The sequence below is a fragment of the Drosophila mojavensis genome, unplaced genomic scaffold (assembly GCF_018153725.1).
Source record: "Drosophila mojavensis isolate 15081-1352.22 unplaced genomic scaffold, ASM1815372v1 contig_74, whole genome shotgun sequence".
In the NCBI taxonomy this organism is placed as follows: Eukaryota; Metazoa; Arthropoda; class Insecta; order Diptera; family Drosophilidae; genus Drosophila; species Drosophila mojavensis.
In genome coordinates, this window is record NW_025318899.1 from 12,265,871 (window position 1) to 12,286,457 (window position 20,587).

A 20,587-nucleotide genomic window follows, 5' to 3' on the forward strand; every position below is an offset into this window, starting at 1 on the left:
AATGATAATACATTGCCGGAAGATTTGTCTACATTCACAGTGACTAAGAAACGACTACTTAGGAGTGGCTCATCTCTAGTAATTATGCTCACGGCATTCTCCAATAAGAGAATCAAACGGCGGCAACACTTGTATATCATTCTTGCTGCTCTTGTTGTGTTTTTATTGTCAGTTTATTCAAATTCATTGCGTTGCGTGGATTTGATGTGCGGTATATTTTTGTCTTGCGCTCTTTTAAAGGTGTTTAATTAGGTGAACGTTAAGATTTGACCCTCATTCGTGTAAATATTGTTATTAACTGAAGCAAAATGTTGGATATTCCACAAGAAGGCAAGGTAAGTTGCGTTAGTTACATTCAAACGCTCTTAGCTACTGTTCGCTCTTCACTATTCTCTGTCTCTCACACTGCTCGTTTGTTTGAATGCAGTTAGCTTCGACTGAAATGCAGCGGAAATTCTCCAGTAAAAAATGCAACAACAATTGCCGGTTTTTACGGTCTCTAAATTTAGCCAAAGCTTTGGCGGCGGTTGTTGCACTTCTGGTTGGGTTTTCCCACTGCGCTGCTTTGGCTAAGGTTAACCTTCAAGTGACCTAGTCGCCAAGTACACACAAATGTTTCTACATGTCATGCCCGTGGGTGAATGTCTACGTGCGTATGCCTGTGTGTGTGAGTCTTTTGAGGGTCTTTGTCCGAAACTTTTTATACGACTCAAAACACGCGCCTTTATGTATGTATGTATAATATATGTATGTACATAATTATGAAATCGACAAGATTCTAATATCAAATCAGAATGTATTTGCTGTCAGCCGCTATTAAGATAATCTTATCAGAAAACGCAGCTCGATTTAGCAATACACTGCCGATAATTCTTGACCCACTTGAATGTGGGGGCGTGGCTAACGCGTAAATATCGTTGTGACTTCACTGATAAACAACTGCTGCTACTGCTGGTCAGCCGCATTCGTGTCACTTCCTCTACGCTGACCCTTTGTAATCAGTGCAAAACTCAACAAACGCAGAGCATTTCAATTGTTTCACGAAGCTTGTGACATTTTAGAGTTAACTGGAAAATTTGTGAAGTAGAAAACAGGTTCTCAATTGATTCTGAAAATCAGTTCAATGAACGTTTAATTGAATTCGATCATATAAATGTTAGTATACGCTACAATGACTGGTCAAATTGTGTGCGGATAGGGCATTCACAAGTCGCATTGATGGTGGAAGTTAAAGTTAAGATATAATGGGCCGGCTTGCTTGAATAGCTCTTTACTTTATACGCGCTTCTTATACATTGTTTTGCCGCTGCTGCGGCTGTTGTTTTTCTTTTAATTTTTTTTGTTTCTATTTACTGCTGTCACAAGTACACATAGAGGCACACACATGCTGGCACACACACACACACATGGGCTTACACTGACGCTCGGACGAGCGCGCTATCACTTGTTGCTGCTTCACTTGTCGCTCGGTTAGCGTCGCTGTCGACGTCAGCGGCTCAGTTGGTGCTGCTGCCGCTGCTGCTGGTGCTGCTGCTGTGACTCTCCGACGTACTTGTGTTAAAAAATTGTATTGAAATTCAAATTCATATTGAATTCTAGTCGTATTTTCAATTGCACAGTCGTCGCGCCAAGTTCGAGAGTCGGGATTCGTCGGAATTGTCTACGCACATTCCAGCGCGCTATTGTGTAGCTTATTGAACACAGCAGCTAAACAACTAGTTAAGAATAAAACGAATTGAACACAAGACAAACAAAAAGAAAAACACAAGTGTATCATTTATAACTAACCCACGGCAACAGCAGTTAGTTCGTATTTATTATCGCTAAACAATGACGTCAGGCATACGACCCATTGATGTGCTACTGCAGCGAGCCGGTGTAAGTTGGCAAAGGTTTTGTGACAGCCCAAGTGCACTCAAGTACTGCGACAATAAATATATATGTACATATGTATGTACATCCAAAATGTATTTACCCAACAGGGCACAACAACGCACAGCAAATTCCGTGAATTCCACATCGTTATGTTGCCTACATAGAAAACATAATTCTAACCATGAAATATGTAGATACATCAATACATACATATGTATTCGCTCCCGACCACATTTTCTGCTCGTATTGTATGTTTCATTAGAAATCGACAATGTTACTCAGTGGCAATCTTATCTGAACAACATTGTGCCTCACAGGTGCAACTGAAAATTACTTTAATTAACTTGTGCGGAGTTTATTTCTCCTCCCCTATTGTGATAAACATTTTCGAATTCGAAAAGAGTTGAGCTCATAGTGGCTATGAATAGATGCTAAAAATGAGGTCTGTCACCAGTTCAGCTCTTTTTAATAGTCTTAATTAAAAACGCACTTAAGACAACAATTAAAAACGCATTAAAAATCTTAGCTTTTACGAACTAATATGCTCGCCAGTGTAAGGTATATTATGCAACTCCTTCGAGCTAATAAATATGCCAAACACACAAATTGCATTCTAAAAATATGTATTATGTATAGACAACAAGAGAGAGAAAGAGAGAGAGAGAGAGAAAGAGAGAGAGAGAGAGAGAGAGAAAGAGAGAGAGACAGAGAGAGAGAGAGGTAGAGAAGAGTCGTAGTACGTTGTCATATAACTTATCTGAACAGCTGACCTCCCTGAAGTTCAAACACCTGCCCTCTGACACTTGTCTTATCACTCTGGGCTTGGCGTCGTTTATAAATAAACCAACAGCAAGCGTTTCATTCCAGAAGGCGTGTCTGATGGCTTTTGTTTGATTGTTCTTGTTTTTTCATATATTTATTTCGAATTTCATTTGTCTGCCATCAATTGGAAAAATGATTATAGCAATTATATACACACATATATAAATACATCTTTGCAAAAGTCGTCGATTTTAATTGATTCGCACACGCTACTTTAAACCACTAGATGGCGCTATTGGACTGGGCAAATATTATCTATATAAACATGATTGAGTCTGTCGTTTGTTAAGCTAATGGCAGCATCGCTTAGACAGCATCATCAGTTGAGTGGGCATCGACAACCTTGCCGAATGTCAATGCACAGTTTTTGCAAATAATTGCACAACAAAGCTTTTGTTATTGTTTGTTATTTGTTTGTCCGTCACAGTATATTTAACGAATCATTATTATTATATAGCTATATAAATGATTGATAAGCACGCATTGATAATCGAAACTCCTTCACGGGTTTTGCTTTTAGTACTGATTTGGTGTTTTGTTCTGATTGCAAAATTAGAATAGTCTAGACAGACAAATTTTTAGAAATGAAGGCTAATATGCTCTGTTTGGTGTAAGATATTCTTGGAAAACGCTTGCAGCACTTGAAATAAGGAACTAAGTTCTCTGTAAACTAATTAAGTAGTAGAATAGACTTTTGAAATTGTATGCCAATTTTTCGTTAAGTGAAGTCTTTAAAATATTAGAAAAGAATTTACTATTAAGCAGTTGTACTTTTTACCTTCTAATTTTAATGATAAAACATCAAGATTTTGTATCATTTATTTTGGCGTTTAGAACGTCCAAAAGTCTGTTTCTTATTTACTGAATCTTCAATTTGTTCAACTGTGCTAATATTTTTGGTTTTCCTGGAGCTTCACAATGAATTGCGTTACAAATAGATTATTTCGTAAAGTCAATGCGAAATTTCAATGTTTTAAAGTTAAAAATATCTATAGATTACAAATTTCTATTCTTATTACTACACAAAAATAGTTATTTCGTCATGATGACAATGCCGTTTGAGGGTGTTCAACCCAGTGTAGGACGTGGATACTTAGTAGTTAACCCATTTGTAGATAATTTTAATGAACAAACGTTGAGTTATTGGGTGATGCTTATCATGGCGATAGCGTCTAATCCAAAGCAAAGTCGGAAGGTTGACACAGTCAGGTATATTACATGTAAGCCACAGACAGATCATATAATCTAATATTTTAGAGGTCGTTTCATGGAACATTAGATCTGCCCTACAGACGGCGCTTATCGCTCAGACACAAAGGCTGCATTTAATTATAAAACAAATTATTGATTTATTGACGGCAACTAAACGTAAACTAAAACTAAGTAAAAAACCAAAACATTGCGAGATTTCAATAGCATCAATCTTGAATAAAATATTTGGTATTTCTTAGGCCGTCTTCAATGTGCCATTGCGTGGACAATGTTTGGCAAAGCGCGACTCACAGCTCTCGCCGTGCTGCCTGAACTCATCCAGGCTGGGCATATATTTGAAGAATGCATTCGCATTCATGTAGCTCTGGTCGTCGTACTCCTCCTGCTCGCCAGCCAAGCGCTTCTCCAGCGAGTTCTGCATGCCCCAAATAATGGGCGAGCTCTTGCACATGAGCAGCTTCAGGCAGGCAGCTTCGTTGCCATCCGCCGTCTCCTTGGCCTCAATCATGTCGACAATGTGCTCGGGCAGCTGGCGGTCCATGATGCGACGCAGCATGCGCTGGGTGTGGGCGCCCGGACGTTTCAGAAACCAATCGATGGGGCTGCCGGGCGACAGAGAGCGCGGCTGATGCTCGTTGGGCTCGTAGAGCGCCTCGGGTCCAGTGTTTGGATTGTCGCCACTACCGCCTCGTGTTGCCTGCATGATCGTGCTGCCGATCTGTGAGAGAGAATTAGAGTTAGTTTCGGGTGTTTCGTGTGTTTCGTGTGTTTCTTCTACTGTTCCGCGAACGCGTACCGCTTGGGCAATCATCACAATTGCATTGAGAGCCAGTGCGCCCAGCTTGCGTGGATCGAAGCCAATCATGCGCATCATATTTGTCAGCATTTGCACGGTGTTCAGCTGCATGGGTCGACGACGAGTGTCGCTATCCACAGGCGGCGACTCTTGTGCATTCTCTTGCTCGGTTTCCTGTTCCGCATTGTACTCTTCTTGCTGCTGCTGCTCTTCCTCCTGCTCCAACTGCTGCTGACGCTGGGACTCGATGCCCTGCTGCAGCACGCTCATCACATCTGGCTTCTTGCGCGTGGACACCCGGGAAAATGCCTTGGCCACCAGATTAGCCACATCTGCGGCCGTATTAATGCCAAACATTTGTCCTGCCAGCCTCAAGCCATCGTCTACCACGTTTGCTTTTGCAGTCGGCTCGCTCACACTGAGCAGCAGCAGAAAAAGAAATGGAAGCCAACTTCTTGCCATTGCTGTCTAAGGAAAACTGTCGCCACTAGCGCTGAAGATGCCCTCGTCTGGCTGCCAGGCGAAGCCTGTAATTGCCCCAGGCACGCATTACGCGAGCAACAACAATTTGTGTTATTGTACCCAATACCCTGTAAGAGGGCTGTAAAGGCGGGGTAGCAATGTGTGCAGAAATGGAGTAACTTTATACTAAAGTTTCTCTTTCTATTTCTGCCAAACACGCCCCATTTTATGCATATTACGTTCCATTCGTTCCTTGATACAGCATCTATTTCTCCATTCAACCGTTCTATTACCCTCTATTTCTTTCTGAGCTCTCTCTAGCAAATTCGTATATATATTAGTCTCTCATGGTAATTTTCTATCCCTCTCTCTTTCCCCCTCCACTTTTGAGGTCTCGCCTATCTCGTTCTTTCCATGGCTTTCGCTTTTTTGTTTCACTCCTCTATCCTTCTTTGCTTTCTCTCTCTCTCCCAATCTCTATCGCTTTCCCCCATATCATTGTCGTAGCATAGGCTTATTTATAGGATATATGCTAGTCGTTTATCTCCCACGTTCACTTTATTTCATTATTACAGTTTCTGCTGTTGTTGTTGCTGCAACTTTTGTCACTTGAGTGCGCTCAGCTGGTTGCGCTTCGGCACGCAGCTTAAGCGTTACGTTGCCATCATTTCTCGCAGTGTATTTTAATGCTAGTTGTTGTTTTTTTGTTTTTTCTCCAGATACGCGGCCACCAGCGCGCTCCATCCGATTCGAAGGAGTTCCACGAGGTAACCAAGCGCGATGCACTGCGTCTGCTCGAGAATGAAGTGGATCGTCTGCTCCAGACGACAGAACCGGCTCGTCGTCCAGCACTGCAAGCGGAAATGGGTCGGTTTGCCGATCTCTTCGGGCGTTTCCTTCAAGAGGGTAAGCTTATCGAGTCCCGTACTATTCATGTTTATAAGCTGCCGTTACCTTTTCAGAGGGACCTGCGCTGGACTGGAACAAAATTCAGAAGTTGCCCGAAAATGCAGTCATGAACTATTCTAATCTCAAGGCGCCCAAGAACGAGCAGGTATGTATTGAAATTAAGTCCATGGATGACATTTAATGGTGTTCTGGCCCTGGTATCTTTCCCACACCCAAGAAAAACAAAGACACAAACACACACACAAGCGCCCGACCCCAACAATCCAATTAAAACTAACGATAACTCTCTTGTGCGCATATATACGTATATACATATATATATATAAATGTATGTCATTATAAATTATATTTTCTTAATCTTTTCATATTTCGTGTACTTTGATTTGAACACTGAATTGCACTCATTGTTGGCGTTGCTCTTGTTGCAATGGCCACTCTAATGGCCGGCTAATGTCTGCCCATATATACATATCATATATAGAATGAGGTAAAAGCGTTTTCTTAACTCTTCTACACTTCTCTCTGGCGCTTTCGTGCTCAGCTCTCTCCTTTTGGTCTCGCTCTTGCTCTCGATCTCGCTCTCACTCTATGCTCAATTCTTAATCTTAACGGGCTTTTGGAACGCTTATTTTGTTATTTGTTTAACTACTATAGTTAATGCTTTGGTTCTTTTAGCACTTGCGCTTCATTTAATTCCAAATTTTGCTTAACCAAATCCTTTTGTGCTAACCCCCAAAATATAAAACACATATCGAACCCCTTATTAATCGTTTGTAATTGCCATGTAGATCCGGAGCATGTTGGACAAACTGGTGGTCATTAAGCTGAATGGTGGTCTGGGCACCTCCATGGGCTGCCACGGACCAAAGAGTGTCATTCCCGTGCGTTCTGATTTGACCTTCCTGGATCTGACGGTACAGCAAATTGAGCATCTCAATAAGACATACGATGCCAATGTGCCGCTCGTGCTGATGAACTCCTTCAATACGGACGAGGATACGGAGAAGATTGTGCGCAAATATAAGGGATTCCGTGTGCAGATACACACCTTCAATCAGAGCTGCTTTCCGCGTATCAGCCGCGAGCATTTCCTGCCCGTCGCCAAGGACTTTGATGTGGAGAAGGACATGGAGGCGTAAGTCACCAATTGGCATTACAAATTTGCACATATCTAATCTTATCTAATCTAACTGCTCAGCTGGTACCCACCTGGTCACGGCGACTTCTACGATACCTTCCGTAACTCGGGTCTGCTGAAGAAATTCATTGACGAGGGCCGTGAGTACTGCTTCCTCTCCAATATTGACAATCTGGGCGCCACCGTCGACCTGAACATACTCAACAAGCTGGTGGGCGAGGAGCGCGCCAGCACGCCCTTCGAATTCGTCATGGAGGTGACCGACAAGACCCGTGCTGATGTCAAGGTAACTAAGGTGCTGAGGCTGTCCTGTCAGCATACTCATATACTCTGTCCTTTTTAGGGTGGCACGCTCATCCAAATGGAGAACAAGCTGCGACTGCTGGAAATTGCTCAGGTGCCCAAGGAGCACGTCGATGACTTCAAGTCCGTCAAGACCTTCAAGTTCTTCAACACCAACAACATTTGGGCCAATCTGGCTGGTAAGTGTTGTTGGCCTAGCCTACTTTTGGGGCTGTGAATCAAATGCGATGCCTAAAATGCTGCTTTGTTGCCACAGCGATTGACCGAGTGCTGCGCGAGCGCACGCTCAACATGGAGATCATTGTAAACAACAAGACACTCGAGAATGGACTGCGCGTCATTCAGCTGGAGACGGCGGTGGGTGCGGCCATGAAGTGCTTCGATGGCGCCATTGGCATCAATGTGCCACGCTCTCGGTTCTTGCCCGTGAAGAAGTCGTCGGATCTGCTGCTCGTCATGTCGAATTTGTATACGCTTAAGAATGGCAGCCTAGTGATGTCGCCGCAGCGCATGTTCCCCACCACGCCCCTGGTCAAACTGGGCGAAAATCACTTCTCGAAGGTCAAAGAGTTCTTGGGTCGCTTTGCCAACATACCCGACATCATTGAGCTAGACCACTTGACAGTCAGCGGGGATGTGACCTTCGGCCGTGGCGTGTCCTTGCGCGTAAGTTGCATTGGAATCACATCTAAATTTGTATATCTAAATCATATTTTCCCTTGCAGGGCACTGTGATCATTATTGCCAATCATGGCGATCGTATCGACATACCCGCCGGTGCCATCTTGGAGAACAAAATCGTGTCTGGCAACATGCGCATCTTGGATCATTAATCGTCTGACCAACCGCACCTATGTGATATGCCAGAATCAGTCGTTATCTCTGTAGCATAGTTAACTAAGTTTATGTAGTAGCCATGTTCAAGTTCCAAATTACGAGTTTCATTTAGCCAATTGTTGTAAGCACAAAGTGTCATCTAGTGGAGCCGCCTCAGATATAATAAGTACATACATATATCGAGTGTACATAGTTAAGTTGGGAAATCAACAAGGGTTTTAACCATTTGCCAGTGTGCTGTCGAAATTATAAATACAAATTGAGCAATTGTTAATACTAAATAAAGGCATATTTATAACTAAAATAAAGATGTGAATTTATTATATAATTTAATTTGGATTATCAATTAATATAGAATAGTATTTGGTGGAGTTCACGGCATGGTGCGCCTTGCTAGGGCACTGGCTAAGCAGAGCCTGGTTGCAGTTCTACTTCAGCTCGTCTATCAGCTCATAATCCTTCGCCAGTTTGCCCAATTTGATGCCCTGTGCAAGCAGATCCTGTGCGACTTTCATTTGACTGGCATTGGGCTTCGACCTGCCCAGAAAGCCCACAATGAGCGCATCCAATTGTGGCCTATCTGCGTTGGCCGAATCACAGCTGGCGTCCCAGCCCCTGGCCACATAGACGTTGCCATCGCCACCCACCACGAAATTGTAGTTAATGTCCTGTTTGTTCTCGGCCTCGATGTGCACAGTTTGCAAAAAGCGCATGCGAAAGGTGCACGATGCCTGTGTAGTGCATGGCTCTGACAGGGTGAACACAAAGCGCACAGCTTTGACTGGCAGCTCCAGGGGAGGCAGCTCCTTCAGAGCGGGCTGGGCCAGCCAAGCAGCGCGTGCCACAAGCCTCAACGGCTCGTCGTTCAATCGGCGCACTGAAACAGAAAGTTGGCTTCAGGCTCAAGGATAATGGACCAAAGTGAATGGGGCTTACATGAGGTCACATCTTCAGTCCAGCGTGGCCAGTGCCGCATCAGCTCAAACAACTTCTGGCCAGGACTTTCGGTGGGCCTCAACTGTCGATGGGCATAGATGTGATAGTCCGGATGCAGCTTGTGCAAGCGCACGCCCTCGTCCATCAGCCGCCTGGCTGCACGCACCTGCCTATCCTCTGGGGCCACATTCGTGAAGGTGCCTATGAAGGCAATGCTGAGTGAGACGGAGCCATAGCCCGAGACATGCTGGCCCTGAGCGTGCCAGCCGCGACCCACGTACACCTGGCCATCGCCGCCAACCAGAAAATTATAGGCAATATCCGTAAAGTTCAGCGAGCCCATATGGAACGACTGTATCATACGCATCTGATAGATGCACGCTTCCTGCACAGATTATATATTTTAATTGTATTCCACTTAAATTATATCAGAACTCACCTCTGTGTCGCAGCCCTCCGTGGCCGTATGATGTATAATGACATTTGAAACGGGCGTGGGCAACCGTTGGAATCCGCTCGGTGGTTCCCCAAGCCACTCACTGCGATCGAGTATGCGCAGGCCGGTGCCAAGCAGCTCGCTGCTTTGGTCTGATGAGCATTTGAATCAATTAAATATTCAATTAAATAATCACATAGTGTTAGGGGATTCCTTACTCATTAGCCACACGAAGTAAGCGCCTGTTGAGGCACCCAATACCAACAGCAGGCCGCACTTCAACAGCAAACCACGCAGTGGCCGTACATTTGTATGCGGCGCCGATGACGCCGTTTGACTTTCGATAGTCGTTGGTAATTTTGGGCTTTTCATATCGCTAAATCTAATAAAATCAAATCTGCAAGGTATCACAGCACTTCCGTCTGGCCAAGCCGCTCGCTCGTCGTCGACTGAACTCACACGTGCGCGCGTTGCTGAACGTTGCTGAACAATCACAAATCTTGTTTGGCTCATTTTAGATTTCTTTCTCTCTGTATAAATATGTGTTGTTCACAGAAAAATCCCCGAAATGAACTGCGCAGCAGCGCAGCGTGGCGGTGAGCTTTTTGTAAGCTTACTTGTGGAAGCAAGCTCAATGGAATACCGTGTATACTGAAGCTAAATGGGGTAGATTGGCGTAGAAGTGGGGAGTAAAAGGTTGAGCAGTCTCTAAAAACGAGGGTAAGCTGAAATAGTATTGCTTTTATAGTTGCCATTCCTAGGGTATTTTTATAATACAAGCTCGTATGTATTTTATATGTATTTCTCTCTCGCTCCCTCAACTTTTTTGATATATTTCTGCTCAAGCTCTACTCTGGGAGGTGGAGCCTAACACACTTATATATATATAGTCTATTCTGTTGCTCATCTCGCCCAGCGCTGACATAGCGCCGGCTCTTTAGTCACGTCTAACAAACCGGACGATTTTGAGCGCCAGAAAAACCCAATGCTAATAAAATTAATTAAAATAAAACTATATAAATAATTCATCATTAATAATTTCATAATTTCATTTTAAAATAGAAAGCTTACGACTAGTACATAGCAAATATGCCACACAATTAGATTGGGGAGGGGAATAATATGACCAGTCATGAGAGTGCAATTATAATTTGTAGTTTTTGGATTGTTCAGGTGGCCGTCGTCCAGTGTGTCCAATTGGCAAAGCTCTGGTAGAGCAGCTCCGCATTGTACTCGGTGACTGTGGGCGCCAAAGTGCTGGCACCCACCAGCTGATAATTGGAGCTGATTTTGCCGTGCTCGACACCATAATCGAGCAGTAGGCGCGTCACGGTCAGCTGCTTGGCCGACGGCTTTTGCTTGTGGAAGGAGCCAATGTAGGCGAAGCTCAAGCTGCGCGTATTGTAGCCATTCATGTGGGCTCCCACCGTATCCCAGCCACGGCCAATGTAGACGTTGCCATCGCCGCCAATCAGGAAATTGTAGGCTATATCGTCCCGCTGCTGCGACTCTATATCAAAGGTCTGCAGGAAGCGCACCCGAAACACGCACTGAGCCTGAGAGCTGCAGTTCTCCGAGTTGGTCGGCAAGACTATCACCATGGGCACGGGCAGACTGAGCTGTGGCAGTTGCCTCTGCGCCGGCTGGGCCAGCCAAACAGCGCGTGGCACAAAGCGCAGCACCAAGCCACCACCAATGTTCTCATCATCTGTGAAATATAGATAAGATTTACGGTGGTTAGATGCTTAGGGTATAGTATATCTGCTTTAGTATTCTAATTGGGCTAGAAGCGTGGCAAATAAAACTCCATTCCTACTTTTTCATTTCGTTTCGTTTATTATAAATACAATGAGACTTTAACAAATACATTTAAATTCCTTAGGTTGTCTTTGCAAAGTGCGGCCAGGTCTTTATAATGCTATAGAGCTTATCTCCTGGACTTTGTGTGGCCAGCAGCTGCCTGTGGCCGTACAGCTGATAGTTTGCAGATAGCTTCTTGAGGCGCACGCCCTCCTCCAGCAATAGCTCACAGGCGCGCAGCTGCAGAGGAGTTGGCTCCGTCTTGTCGAAGCCGCCAATGAAGGCGATGCCAATGCTGCTCCTGTTGTAGTTGATGGTGTGTGCTCCAACAAAGTCCCAGCCGCGACCCACATAGACGCGTCCATCGCCGCCGATCATGAAATTGTAGCCGACTTGCGGCCAGTCCAAGGAGTCCATGTGATACGCTTGCATGGCGCGAACACGATACGAGCACGCATCCTGGCATAAATTTCAGTTTAGCGATACAGAACTCTTCAGCTGAATCCCCGTGCAGAGTTGGACTTACCAGCGTGACGCAGTTCTCCGTTACGGTGTGTGCTATAATGACGCGATTCACGGGCTGCTCTAATCGCTCCAGGGGCGAACGCGTCATTTTGCCATCCCACTCGTCAATACTGACCAACACGAGATTGTTTCCGTCGACAGCTGCGCACAGAGAAGCCTTTGTTAGTCATCAGGACTTTACAATTCACACACACACATATACATAGAGAAGCGTGCAAAAGATAGATACATAAATATATACATACATATGTGCATCATAGATAGATATTAATATATATATATATTTGAGTATATATCTTGTAAACTCATATTCCAGTCAACTCAACATCGCGATAGCCAATTTCAATTTCTCTTTTCAACACTTCACAACACTTTTTAAACGGCACAGTTATGAAGATCGCGGGATAGGTTTATGTTAAATGATTTTCAGTGTGGCGAAGGTGAATGTGAAACAATAAAATTCAAAGGGAATTCAGCGAGATTAGATGTTGCTTTAATTACTTAAAATACATATTACATCTGGAGCATACAGATATCTAGATATCTACTACTAAGTGGGCTTCTTATTGGTCCAATGCGGCCAGGTCTGAATGATTCTGTACAATACATCACCGGGACTCTCTGTGGCGCTCAGCTGCCGATGGCCGTATAGTTTGTAGTCGGGCGCCAGCTTCTTGAGCCGCACACCCTCTTCGAGCAGTTTCTGGCATGCGTACAGCTGGGCATCTGATGGCCTAATCTTGACGAAGGTGCCAATGAAGGAGATGCCAATGCTGTCTGTGTTATAGCCCTTCGTATGGGCACCCTGTACATCCCAGCCGCGACCCTCGTAGACCAGACCGTCGCCCCCAACGAGAAAGTTGTAGCCAATGTGATCCCAATTCCAGCCGTCCATGTGAAAGTTCTGCACGATTTGCACTCGAGACTCGCACACGTCCTTAAAGCAAACGGATGATGATTGAAAACTGATGGCGACTCTCTCTCTCTCTCTCTGAGCGTGCCGAGCTGTTAAGCTTACCCGTGTCTCGCAGCCCTCGGCGGCCGTATGCGATATGATGACACGATGCACTGGCAGAACAAGTTTCGTCAACTCACTTTTGGGCTTCCGTCCACCCCACTCTGCAACACTTAGCACTCTCCAAGGATCTGCGACACGAAGTCATTTGGTATTAGATTGAGTTATCAAGCAGGCACTAAAAACTATTCATATTCCAGTCAATTGAACTAAGGTCACAGTTTCACTTCAAAGCACTTTGCAACACTGCTACCTTCGATACAGATACAGTTGGCCACACTCAGCGATAATTTGAAGTCATATATATGTACATCTATATATAGATATTTACATATATATTTGTACATATGCTTGCCGCGATGTTAAGTAATTTTAAATAATTAATGATAGTTTAAAGTATTTGCATTGGTTAGGCACAATTAAAAGTAGAACAGAGTAGAATATAGAAGTGTGGAAAGGTGAGGGGTTAAAGCTTGCCAATTGCTAATACCAATTTAACAAAATTTTACGCACACAAAGAAAAGCGAGAACAAAACTGTACCTATTTTTGAATTGATTGGAATATTTAGTCTTGAGTCTTCGCCGTCACCAAGCTTACTTTTACTTAACGATTTGCTAAATATATTTGTGGTCGTGGCCAAGACGACGAGCAGGCCAACAGTGAAGAGGGCAAATGCAGCCGTTATGAAAACAGCCTTCATTGTGATACTGCTTGGCAGAAATGGACACAGAACGGGCTCCTTGCAGGACTCATTCACCTTGCCGCCTGTGGAAGAGATAATGAATCATCAGAATATATCAATCAGATAAGAGGTAACACCTAACTAAGTTCTACATAGATGCGTATCTCATACATTTACTAGTCGCTAGCCCACGCTCTAAAATCTCTAAACGTTTCTCATGCTGCTTCAGGCACAGCTCGAGCTTCACACTGAAGAGCTGCCGGAGGCAGAAATCGCATTGCCAGTTTATGTTGGGCGTGATTTGAATAATCTGTAGCTGCTGCTCGCTCAAGCCACTGCACTTGGCATGAGAAACACGCCCACACGCCGCCCCACACGTGAGAGGATCACGATGGATGAGCCCACGACACTTTACACAATAATTCAGCGCGTTCCTCGACATTTCTTGAAGCACGGAATGACAGCAACTGCTAAAATCAGAGTGTAACTGAAATGCCATTCCTTATAGATCGGTTCTTTTTTTTAGTCTATCTATAGTATATATACTATATAGAGTAAACAACAGAATCGGCGCTTGTTTAGCTTGTTGGAGAAAGTAATTAATTTCCATTGTACAACGAAATCGAATAAAAAGTCCCCCTGCTACCGGGGGCACGTGACTTTGATCCCAGCTTTATACTCTAGTTAAGGGGAAGCACCGACTAGTTAAGCGAGTTTAACTAAACAGCTAAACAGCGTCAATTAGTTCACTAGAATTCTGTTTTTGTGACTTGAATCATGGCAAGATTGAGAATTATCCGAGTAAACAATTGCAACTGTAGCCAGCTGCCACTGTTATTGTTTGCTCTTGGCCATCTCTGTGGGCGGTGTTTGGCTGATTTCGTCTAATTTATGGCAGCAGGTCAGATGCGCAATTTACTACCGCACACGTTGCGTATGCGCAATCTGCAACATTTCTGCAATTGCCATTCGATTTGTATACACAAAATCATTTCATATTTATCTTTGTCTAGCAGGAGTTATTTTCCAAATTATTTATAGCTAGCTATTAATTTACATATTCTCATTCTTATCAATTCTGGGAACTTTTTAGTGCTGCTATAAAATTACTTTTCTGCTTTAAATCATGATAATTTGCCACTCGCAAACATTTAACACTTTTCGCCCTCCACATTCTGTATACGCGAATTCTCTCTTTCTCTCTCTCTCTCCCGGCCAGCGAATATACTTCATAATGTCTGCCCTGTGGCGCTCAGTAAACAAAAAGAAAAATTAAAATAAAATAAAAAAAAATAATAAATAAAATGCTATTTGCACGCTTTGAGCGTTAGCCACAGGCCGCCCCACAAAACAAATAAGCGATCCAAGGTGAATGCGAAGCGTAAATACAAATTCACGACGAACGGACAGTAAAACGGACGAGCAGACAGACAGTCAGTCGGATATTCAAGTTAAATATTCTCTCTCTCTCTCCTTCTCTCCCTTTCTTTCCTTCTTTCCCGCTTCATCTTTTCCATCTCCCTCTCAATCTAACTCTCTCTCTCTGTCGCTCTCTCACTCTTTCCCTCTCTAAGCTCAACTACTATCTTACCTGCAGCATTGCCGTTGGACGTGCCCTGCGCATTGAATCCAGGATTCTGGCCGCCCGTCTCACCATCCTGGGTTTTCCACTTCTCGCGATTATCGATCAGTATCTGCTGTATCGTCACTGGACCCTCGTAGTAGTGCTTGTCGCCGAATGTGACGTCTGTGGTGTTGCTTAGTGCAATACTGCCAATCTGCTGGGTCGCTGCTGGCGCTGTGGGCGTGGCCAGGCTGAGGTTGCCATTGAGCAGCTGCTTGGCCACCACATCGGGTGGCGTGGGCTGCGCGCCAGCCGCCTCAGCTCCGCCCGTGGGCAGCACCTGTCGACTGATCACCGTCATGCCCTTGTTGAGCTGCGTCAGCTCGGCGCTGTGTGGCGGGTGGGTGATCTGCTGGCCCAGCTTCTGCACCGTGCAGCTCTCGTCGGGCTCCGCCTCGGAGTCGCTGTCAATGCAGCTGGAGTCGATGGCATTCTCATCGATGGACACAATGGAGATTGTGGTGCTGCGCACCGAGAGTGTAGGTGATGATTTCTTCGGCCGATAGGCAGCTGTCGCTGCAGTGTTGCTGATGTTTACCGTCGCCTCGACCTCGATGCTGATATGATTTTGTGTCGTGGCTTCCGCCTTCGTTTGTGCTGGCTCTGTGGTTGCCTCACAGTTTCTGCTGCCGCTCTTCGGGCTGCTCTCTTTGGTCGTTGGCCCCGCCTTGAATGTTGCTGCATTGTCAACCAAACCGACGCCCGAATCTGTTGAGGATGTGCTGCAATTCTTGCCGCTGCTGCGATTTATGATGTGTAAATGTGAATTCGTGCTCGTGGTTAGCTCCGTTCCATTGTCGCAATACATGTTTCGCAGCACCTGTACCACTGATATCTACAATTTGTGGTTGTGCTTTGTTCTTCTTGTTGTTGTTTTTGTTTTTGCTGTTATTCTTGTTCAATAAGTGTTTTTGCACTCAGCATCTGTTGCAGCGCAGCTGAAACATTTTGACTGAATAATGAGTGGAGAATGTTTTGTGCTTTTTGCTTGGCCTGGCCTGGGCTCTAGGAAAACATCATCACATCATGAGCATCTGAAAGTAAATTTACATTTTCACTCAAAATGTTGATAACAAGAGATTTTATTTTGGCAGTTCTCGACTTGAAGATACCTTGCACTTGAAGAATTTTTCGGTTATTATATGCATAACTGGCAAATAACAAATGACATAACCCAATCTCTTTATAAGTATAGTAAAATCCAATTATTGTTGTCAAAAATAAATATTAAAGATAATGTATGTAATATTTATAGTCTTAACTTTTTCTGATTGCCTAGTTTAGCTCCGTTCGTCTCCCTTATCAATAACATATATATACTCTATGGGTCTCTATCATACCTCCATCTACCAGCCAATATACCCTTCATCCCCATTCGTAATGGGTGCAAACAAATGATAAAATTCAGCGACTCAGCGCTTCGCATATTTATCATTAAATTTTTGCTGTCTGCTCCAAGTTTTGCAAGGTTTAATATATTTTTGTTTTTTAATTATTGCTGAACAACTTGGGAAATATTAACTTTCTTGAAATATTTAATTTGTTATTAGAAAATCTTTTTACATTTGAAAAAATGATTAAATGCACTTCCTATATGTTAACAGCTTAAACTTTATAAGTTTATTCTCGGCTCGCTGTTTTGTTGATAAGCAATTGAGGCCAATGTAGAGGGGATATATATAAAAGTATATATATAAGATAATGCATATGTAAGGGCGGCATTCATTTTTGTATTAATTTATAAAACGTCTGGCTAGCGTCGATTTACAATGCAAATGAAGCCTGGCTTTAGTAAAGATCTTTAGGCGTTTCTCCTTTAATTAGTCCCGCATCTGAGACTCTCTCAAATTGATGATTCTACAGGTCTCTTAGCTATTATAATTCTAGTGTTTATCATCGTTAAAGACACACTCTAACAATTCCATATTGCAATTTCTTATCAGTTTAATAAGAATTTTCAGACTTGTTGCATAATCAACGATATCAAATCCGCAAACCAGTTTTAAATGGAGCAATAAAAAATTATTTTTCTTAGAAAATATTCCAAAGCACTTAAACTGAGCCCCTAAATGAGAAATATTTTGTATGCTAATATATTTTGATCACTTGAAAATATTGACTAAGCCATAAGCTGGATTTAAAAGTTGCAGCAAGCCAACTTGTTGTAGTGAAAGCTTTTTGGCTACCAGCCCAGTTTTTAGAAGAGTATTTGAGCAGTCCATAGACTGTCTCAGCAATTCCATTCAGTCAAAGTGCGCGCTCAGTTACGGCACATGAGTTATGCTAATTATAATAATTCGTATTGGAGAGTCTGCTAAATGCATTCCGAGAACTTGGCTGGCCGCTTGAAAAGCTTTGCAAACAATTTTACGACATGAGCAAAGCTCAAATATATTCTCTATATACATATACATATGCATATATTGTATTGATATACAATGTTTTCAAACATACAGCACGAAATCAAGGTCGAAAGTCACGACATCGTGGCGTCATAATTTATTGATTGACAGGGAACATTTGATAATTGTCACTATCATCCAGGTTGAAGTGGAGCTAACAAACAAACTCTTTCATGCCAAGGCATTTCCTTAAATCAAGTCTGGAGGGTTTACACACATCTGCCAGCCAATCGAATGTGTGTGTGTGTGTGGGGTGGTGGGGGGGGGAGGGGTGGATTAGGTGCTCGCTCCCGTTAAAGTTGGCACAGAGCGCGTTTTTCAGATAACAATGGCGCAATACAACAACTACAACTACATCAAGAACAGCTCACACACATACACACACACACACATGTTTGCTCGCGCGCACCGAGACATCGCCGCGTTGTCTCTGAGCTGCTCACTAATACAAACAAAGCGGCTTTGAAGCGGCTGCGGCCATTGCTGGCTGCGCGTGTATCTGTGTGTCTGCGTCTGTGTGTTGATCGTCAAATATATAAAATAAGGAACAACAACAACAGCAAAAACAACACTGCAATTACCAAGTCTCGCTTGTCTGTTTCATGTGTGTTAACAATTATCATTGAATGGGAATTGCTGGGCGCAAATGAATTCCTTTTTTTTATTCCTCTGCTCATTTATATATTGTTCTCTAGAGTACATTAGTTATGGACAATGTTCGTCTGTCATGAAGGTAAATCTCTTCATTTGATATATATAATTTTTGCTCTATATTTACAGAATCATTTGATATGGCCCTTCATGGCATAGCTAACCGGGAAGTTCACAGCAAACACATCCCCATTTTTCCTTTTGGTTTCTGAAGCCATGGAAATTGGGAAATCAAGGTATAATGATTTTGGAGGTGTAGCAGAGCCCAGTAAACAATTTATTTGATTGATCTGGATAACGAGTGAAGTTGTCGCGAAATTTTACCGAATTCCCATCTGAATGCCCGTTGCAAATATATCCAATATGTGCATGAGTTGGCATTTTTTTTTTAATATGAAATATTTAAAATAATATACAGAAAACTTCGTTAAATTTTGTAAAATATTAAACATAAATTTAGGCCAATCAGCACACGCACGACCTCCAGGGAGAAATTATAATTTTAAGATGCGTAAATTCAATTAGCTTTATCCAAAGGCTGAGCCAATAAATATGTGAATTTCAACATGTGGAGATTATTATACTCCAGCGCAATGAAATGAGATTTTTAAAGTCGATAATTTGACATAATTTTGAAAGATTTTTTATTTAATGTATTGGACTGTCAGCTCTTGGCAAGTTTTAGGGCATCTCCTAGTCGAATAGTCTCGACTAGAGCATTATTACTTGTTTTAAAATACGAATTGGTTTATTTATTGCGATGGGGTTTTATCTTTATTATTTATATGCAGATTGCTTCAACAATGTAAATGTATATATACTTTTATAGATAATATATCTTATATATACTCAACACTTTTCATATATGAATATTCTTTGTACTATTCAAGCTTAACTTTTAGCTTTTTTTTTGCTTCACTCATAAATATTTATTATATATATATCATTATTGTATTTTATTTTATTTTATTTATTTATTTTATTTTTTGTTTGTCACTTTCTAACATCAGTTTCGTTGCTTCCGTGTAAATGAGAATAAGTGTATTGTGCTTGCATTACTGATTCCATTGTGTGCGTTTTATTACCGTAAATTTAAGGCATCCGTGGGCTGATTTACAATAAGAATACGAATTTAGTGCGTGATTTTCGTAATCAGTTGAATAATTCGAAAAACAATCGAAAAACAAACGTATTAATTAATTAGTTATATACAAAGTCTATATATAGTATACGTATAAATATAATGCTAATGGTATTATTTTTTTTCTTATATGGCGGTAAATTGAAATCAACGCGCAGCGACACGTTCGAGAGGCTCCGATCAACTGAGCGTCAATCAAAACGCGTTGCGAGTCGCTGAGCCGAAGACCCTTGCAGCGAGCGTTGGTCGAGAGCAAATGAGAGAGACCACCGGTAGATAGAGGCGAATTAGGAGAGACGGAGCGCAGAGAGAGAAAGAGAGAGAGCACAGCTCGACATCGGAAATTTTTACAAAACGCCCATAGCTGAGTCTATAAATGCGTATTTTCTCTATGCTCTGCAGCCGATTGATAATGGGTTTTCCTAAATATTATCGGAGTTTGCTTTGAGCTCTGCTTATTCTTGTTTCTCTTTTTTTCGTTTCTGCCTTTAGCAATGCACTTAAAAAGTTGATTCCAGTTTCCCAAATCTATCTAGTTAATATTCATAATAACGAGTTATTTTCCATTTAGTCTCTGTTCCACATAAAACGAAACGAGTTCTTCTGAGTCAAAAGGAAAACCCCTAGCCACATTTTTTAGCTCCGCTCATTTATGTTTATCATAGATCTAGACATCCTGTGCATCACTCTAGAACCAGTTCTTTCAGCCTAGTTGTTTCAGTTTTCAGTTCGAGCTTTAAGCGAATTATTGAGTGAAGTCAAATATTAATGATTTTTCGTGTCTAATTTTTTTTTTTTTTTTTTTTTTTTTGCCTATTCTCCAGCTTGTTTTACGCTTCACTGTTTTGATTATATTTAGACAGTTTTTTCTATTGTTTTTTTTTTTCTTTTGGCGGTATTTTTTTTTTTGTTTGTACAACTTATAAACAACAAAAAACACAAATACAAGCACACAACGACAGATGCTATGCAGAGTGTGGGCTACAAAATTCTCCGAAATTTTCTGTTTTGTTTGTTTGC

At 42.5% G+C, this 20,587-nt stretch overlaps 4 protein-coding genes across 14 annotated transcripts; 1 reads left to right on the forward strand and 3 right to left on the reverse strand.

Moving 5' to 3' along the window:
• The first annotated feature begins 108 nt into the window (after positions 1-108).
• On the forward strand, positions 109-8,682 carry LOC6582209 (UTP--glucose-1-phosphate uridylyltransferase). Of its 4 annotated transcripts, none has more exons than XM_015162336.3 (9): positions 109-335; positions 5,887-6,073; positions 6,130-6,221; positions 6,558-6,563; positions 6,865-7,211; positions 7,275-7,500; positions 7,558-7,696; positions 7,774-8,183; positions 8,243-8,682. In XM_015162336.3, exons 1-9 carry the CDS (start codon positions 309-311, stop codon positions 8,348-8,350), a joined length of 1,542 nt encoding a protein of 513 aa, XP_015017822.1. In that variant the 5' UTR covers positions 109-308; the 3' UTR covers positions 8,351-8,682. The 4 variants fall into 4 exon arrangements, with proteins under 4 accessions (XP_015017822.1, XP_015017821.1, XP_002007913.1 ...); XM_002007877.4 differs by lacking the exon at positions 109-335 and adding an exon at positions 1,610-1,878; XM_015162335.3 differs by lacking the exon at positions 6,558-6,563 and having other exon boundaries at positions 110-335.
• LOC6582210 lies at positions 3,971-5,167 on the reverse strand. The gene is made up of 2 exons (XM_002007878.4): positions 4,706-5,167; positions 3,971-4,627 (listed from the first exon to the last, which is right to left on the reverse strand). The coding sequence occupies exons 1-2, from the start codon at positions 5,165-5,167 to the stop codon at positions 4,145-4,147; spliced, it is 945 nt and encodes a 314-aa protein (XP_002007914.1). The 3' UTR covers positions 3,971-4,144.
• LOC6582211 (peptidoglycan-recognition protein LF) lies at positions 8,646-10,192 on the reverse strand. The gene is made up of 4 exons (XM_002007879.4): positions 9,945-10,192; positions 9,730-9,878; positions 9,291-9,675; positions 8,646-9,231 (listed from the first exon to the last, which is right to left on the reverse strand). Exons 1-4 carry the CDS (start codon positions 10,096-10,098, stop codon positions 8,783-8,785), a joined length of 1,137 nt encoding a protein of 378 aa, XP_002007915.1. The 5' UTR covers positions 10,099-10,192; the 3' UTR covers positions 8,646-8,782.
• Positions 10,193-10,750: 558 nt separating this feature from the next.
• Positions 10,751-16,224, reverse strand: LOC6582214 (peptidoglycan-recognition protein LC). 8 transcript variants are annotated; one of them, XM_015162339.3, is made up of 4 exons: positions 15,341-16,224; positions 13,665-13,832; positions 12,053-12,192; positions 11,540-11,985 (listed from the first exon to the last, which is right to left on the reverse strand). In XM_015162339.3, the coding sequence occupies exons 1-4, from the start codon at positions 16,179-16,181 to the stop codon at positions 11,605-11,607; spliced, it is 1,530 nt and encodes a 509-aa protein (XP_015017825.1). In that variant the 5' UTR covers positions 16,182-16,224; the 3' UTR covers positions 11,540-11,604. The 8 variants fall into 8 exon arrangements, with proteins under 8 accessions (XP_032587108.1, XP_015017826.1, XP_043866075.1 ...); XM_015162338.3 differs by having other exon boundaries at positions 13,608-13,832; XM_002007882.4 differs by lacking the exons at positions 11,540-11,985; positions 12,053-12,192 and adding exons at positions 12,523-12,988; positions 13,070-13,197.
• Between the last annotated feature and the right edge of the window lie 4,363 nt (positions 16,225-20,587).